General features: G+C 43.2%; 1 protein-coding gene across 1 annotated transcript; it reads right to left on the bottom strand.

Moving 5' to 3' along the window:
* SAT1 (spermidine/spermine N1-acetyltransferase 1) lies at nucleotides 2,143-4,659 on the bottom strand. Its single transcript, NM_214358.1, is given in 6 exon segments — nucleotides 2,143-2,325; nucleotides 2,457-2,497; nucleotides 2,592-2,693; nucleotides 4,137-4,220; nucleotides 4,316-4,367; nucleotides 4,554-4,659. Coding segments are annotated over 6 exon segments (516 nt in total). The 5' UTR covers nucleotides 4,620-4,659; the 3' UTR covers nucleotides 2,143-2,154.

Here is a 5,306-nt window from a genome sequence, read left to right as displayed (position 1 = left end):
TACTTCCTGTTTTAATGGTATACATTTTGATTTTCGGATTCTTTTAAGGAAGATAATAACCCTTAGTAAATAAGAGTTATTTTTCAAAAAGCCATCCAGAGAAAACACCAAAATATCCTTTTGCAATAATTGGCAAGTTCTTAGGCCTGAAATACTATTCTTCACAATGAGTATGTCAGGTATAATATTTTAGTAAAATAGTAATTTAAAAGTTATCTTTACAGAGGTATTGCTTACCAGGGACCCCCCCTCCCCCCACCACCCTTTTCCAGGTTTATCATTGTCTATTATTTCCTTTCATGTAATTTCCCCAGAACATGTTTGTTTGTTTGTTTGTTTGTGCCTGCTGATTTCAAGCTTTACAGGTTTGTTTTATAGTTGTTTTAAAAGAAGTGTCTTTGTAACAGAGTTAAATTCAGTCACCTGATGTTGTGGTGTTTCAGCTTCTAAATTTTAAACTTAAGGGATTTCTTTAAAGTAGACATCAAAACTTCATAAAAGTTTTCATGGTGACAACACTGGGCCTTTAGGGCTAAGTTCTAAAAAGAATGAGAAAACAAAGAGTTACATTGTTTAACTCGCTTGGTCAATCTAATTTATTCACATATTTAACCACAGTCAGCATGTAGTTGTTTTCCTCAAAGAGGCCCACTTTCCAAAACACAATTTTCAAAGTGTCTTCTTTCCCCACAAAGCTCCTTGTGTTTAGTTAACCCTTTTGATGCTTGCCAGCGCTTCTCTCCTATAGTTACTTGGCAGCTTAGCAGGACCCTGGTGGAGAATGGACTCTAAGCCTGTTTTCATGACATGCTCTCTGAGCTGCCAATAAATCCCAAAGCTCTCCGGTTCAACACAGTACAGGATCTTGCTTGTTTATATGGCTGCCTTCTAATTTAGGAAGCCATAAAGACACTGAAACCAAGGGATGCAGGACAAAATCCCCTTTAATTGAGAACACAGAAAGAACAAAGGGGAGTACTGCTTTTCAGTTATCTGACAACTTCTTTTGGAAAACATTCATCTTGGCAATCAGTACAGTGTTATTAACTACCATTTTCATTATTGTGAGATTAGTGGGTTTAGTAATTTAGGTCAGTGCCATGTGTAATAAAAGGAGTTCACCTATCTTAAAACTGCCTCCTCCTCAGCAGTTTCATTTTCAATTCTGGAAAAAGCTTTCATTTACTTCTCCCTCAACTCCCAGCAATTTTAAGCTCTCCTATTGTTTCTCCACACAGAAGCCCGTTGTGTTAAAATAGTACCAGAAACTTACCCTCCAAGTAGGATGCTAATTTCCCTGATTTGTACCTGTGTCCATCTCTGGCCTTTTAGTTTACAAATTTCCTGTAAAAAATGTGGAATTTTTGCTCCTGCTTGTTTAGCAAAGTGACCTACTTTCCCTTCAGAATAGTATTTCATGTGGGATGAGGTTCTTGTGGGCAAGATGTCCCCTGCCCCCAATTTCCAGTGTTTCAGGATCCCATTTCCACCTTTTATTGGTGTAACAAATGAGCTTTTTCATTATGGGCCTTTTTCTAAACTCTTGACAATTATGTTGGATTAAGTGGACTGTGTCATGTTGCTATATATAAAACCTTGGACTCAAATGGCTTCTTTCTAGACTTTGGGAATACCAGCACAACACAACTCCTGAGTCAAAGATACTTAAAATTAGATTAAAAACTCTTTTCAAACCACTGTCAAGTTATGTTTCTTGGCCATTTTTATTTTGCATTCAACAATAAGAAAACTGTCGTAAGAAATAAAGGATTATTAAGTAAAAATGCTTACACCGGATAATTAAATCAAAGGGCAGTTTATTAAAAAAGAATCAAAACAGAAACTCTAAATACCAGTGTGTACATTGTACACATTTAAATGACTCACAAGAATGAAGTTTTTTTCATAGACATTATCATACCACCTTGTTGTTTATCAAAAGATGTTCGAGAGAAACCTGACTCCAATTGGCATACAAGACTGTCATCGTAAAGAGACCTTATTTCAAACATGCAACAACGCCACTGGTAATAAAGCTTTGGAATAGGTGCTCATTCTATTATTCCACTACGAATAGGATAGAAAGCAAGATAAGTTGAGAATTTGTTCTAAAATAGAATGGAAGCTGTCATTGTCAATCTACACCAGCACTCCTCATTCCTCTGCTGCCATTTTTAGCAAGTACTCCTTGTCGATCTTGAAGAGTCTCCATCCCTCTTCGCTGGACAGATCAGAAGCACCTCTTCTTTTGTAGAAGTTGATAGATGGTTCATTCCACTCAGCTACCAAGAAGTGCATGCTGCTGCAGCGACATTTCATTGCAACCTGTTACAGAGAGAATAAAGCACAAACTCAGTGACATTCCACCTGCTTTCTACCCAATTGTGATTCGGTCATTAAAATAATCCAGGAATCCTTGCAAATTTGGAAACCAAATACCAAGACGTACAACGTACCTGGCTTAGATTCTTCAGGATTTCTGATCCTATGCCAAAGCCTAAGAGAAAGAAGTACCATTTAAAAAGGCACTGTAAGGACTTCAAACCCTGATTTCTCCTTAGAGCAGCCCTCCCGCCTGAACTCAATCATACCTCTATAATCACTCATCACGAAGAAGTCCTCAAGATACAACAGTTTGCCAATCCATGGGTCATAAGTAAAATAGTACATGGCAAAACCAACAATGCTGTGTCCTGTAATAAGAGTATCACATGAGTTATGGATGAAAAACAATCCATAAAAGTTGTAGCTGAAAAATCAGAAGCCTATCATAAGTTTTTAAAAAATATACATGCATGTATTATAGAAATAAGTAGCCAGTGGACCGGACTGTCTCCTGATTTTTATGCTAGTGCAATCCAGGCCATTGTTGGATGATCTCACTGTTCTGAGAACACGTATTCGCAAAAAGCACACATTAGAGCTAGCTGAAGCCAGGCTAAAACCGTGGACTGGCCACTCTGCAATCTGCTGGATCTCACACTCAGGAAGTGAGAATGCTTTCATTACGTGCCAGAGCGAAAGTGCCATGGTCTTAAACTAAAAACACACATTATTCACATCCTATTTATATACTGGTATGGTGACTTGGGAATAAGTCAGGTTTACACGGCAGTTCAGAATAGTATTTGTAGTTTAGAAACTCTGCTTCCTTAATGTCCGGACATCGGGCCAAAAGTGCAATGTTTAATTTCAGAACTTGCCTTCCAATTCACACATCTTCAATTTGCTCTCTCCAGTTGTTAAGCCGGAAGAAGCAGAGGTACCCAGGTATGATGTAACATCCACATACTTCTGGAAAGTACCTCATCCCTTTATGTTTTCTGCACGGTTTTTTTTCTAGCATGAGGAAATGGCCTCAGGGAAAAACTTAATCACCTCCCCCCAAAACAACTTCCCCCTTTAGCTCTGTCTTCTGACCAGTCAACCACGACCAGCAAGGAAAAAAAAAAAAAGGCAAAAAAAAAGCATCTGACTCCCTCTTAATGGGTGTCTGTAATTCCAATTGGAGACAAAGGTTTCAAATTAAACTTTCTAGCCATTCTATAGTCCTTTGCAAACAGGAAGCGAGTACAATGGAGCTTCTGATCTACCGTGTTTTAAGTGTGTGATAACAGGGCCTTACCTCATTTATCATGATCATCTACTTTATTGTGTAAAGGATCTTTTAGTTACCTCCCCGCCCATCCATGTACACGGAAGGGCCATGTACATGGCGAAGCTAGAGACTGTAACCTGAAGATTGGGACAAATTAAAGAAAAAAATGTAATTTAACACAAATACAAAAAAGGTTACGTTAGGGTCAAACAAGAACCATTTATGAAACTGAATTACAACAAATGACTTTATACCTAACTTTTCCGGGTTTCCACAGCACTCTGATACTTACTTAATCGGCTCAAACTCTTCGGGGCTCCACAGCACTGAACTTAAACAGCTCTTTTAACCCGCCCTATTATTAAGTGCAGCACACCTATTTTTTTTCCTCAGTAGTTTGAACACTGGCTGGCTATTATTTCTGGCCAACTTCTTAGTAGCTTAACTTCAGCCCGTGTTGTCAGTGCTTCTACAGAGCAGACACTACGTCTTACACAACACTCGGTCTCTCCGGCTTCTGGAAGGGGAGGGCGATTACCTTCCGGAGTTAGATGCTCCTTGGGCACTTCTGCAACCAGGCAGTGGTAGAAGGGGTGCTCTCCGAAACCATCTTCTAGCAGATCTGCAAGAAAGGGCAGCGGGGGACAATGTCGGCCGCCATCAAGGTGGCTGGCACCGGACGCTCATTCCCCGCCCTACCAACCACTGATGCGTTACCTTTTTCAGTTAATATTACTTGTTCTTCCATGTATTCGTATTTAGCCAATTCCTGGGAAAGAAACAGAAAATTAAGTGAGACCCCAGCAGGCCAGCTAGAGAGGAATGGGGTGGGCGGGGCGGCGATTTGTTCCCAAAGACTCGCCAGGAGCGACGCGGGCGGAGAAAGGGGAACCTGCCGGAGACAAAGACCCCACCCCCCGCCCCCCGCCCGGGAGGAGCCCGTGCTTCCCGCTACCTTGATCAGCCGCAGGATATCACTGCAGTCGGCAGCAGTGGCCGGGCGGATAACGAATTTAGCCATTTTCGTCTTTTGCTTTTCTTCCCTTTGCGGACCAGGCCCCTGTACTTGAACAGTAGTAGGAGGTGGTTCCTCATTCGTTTCCCGGGAGCGTCCTCTTCCCAGTCAGGATGGCACCATGACCCGGCGAACCTCAGCGAGCAACGTAACACAACCCGCTGACTGCGACGAAAGCCGCGCGCTCTCCAGCTGCGAGGCTCCGCTTTTTACCGAGAGGAGGCCCCGCCCCTGGCCGTGAGGCGGCGATGCATCGTCCAATGAGGCCGCGACCGCCCCCGCTTCCGGGCGCCTCCCTCTCTTCCGGGCGCCCTTGTGAACCCTACCCGCGAGGGCGGGGGCGCGGGTGGTAAGGCGCCCGGCGGGGCTCTGTAGCAGCGCCGTCTAGCGGTGGGTGGCGGAGCCTTCCCGAAAGCCCGACCTTGGAGGCTAAGCGTCCCCTTGGTAACCTTTGCAAAAGAAAGAGAGGGATTTCCTGTGGACCCTGGACCAGTGACTTGCTGTTTCTTCCTTGGAAAGACCTGGCCTTGGGCGATGGGGAAATAAGAGGATTAGAGTAGCGGTTCTCATAGGGTGGTCTGAGGGGGCCCCCGAGGGCCCCAGTATCCTTTCAAAACTAGTTTCCTGGTATTAGTAGTTGGTTGTTTGCCTTACTCTGACTGGAATTTTCCAGAGGGGACCCGACGTGTGATG

Source organism: Sus scrofa, chromosome X (genome assembly GCF_000003025.6).
Source record: "Sus scrofa isolate TJ Tabasco breed Duroc chromosome X, Sscrofa11.1, whole genome shotgun sequence".
NCBI classification, from domain to species: domain Eukaryota; kingdom Metazoa; phylum Chordata; class Mammalia; order Artiodactyla; family Suidae; genus Sus; species Sus scrofa.
Note: the sequence above shows the minus strand (reverse complement) of the source record. Positions and strands in the feature narration are given on the sequence as shown.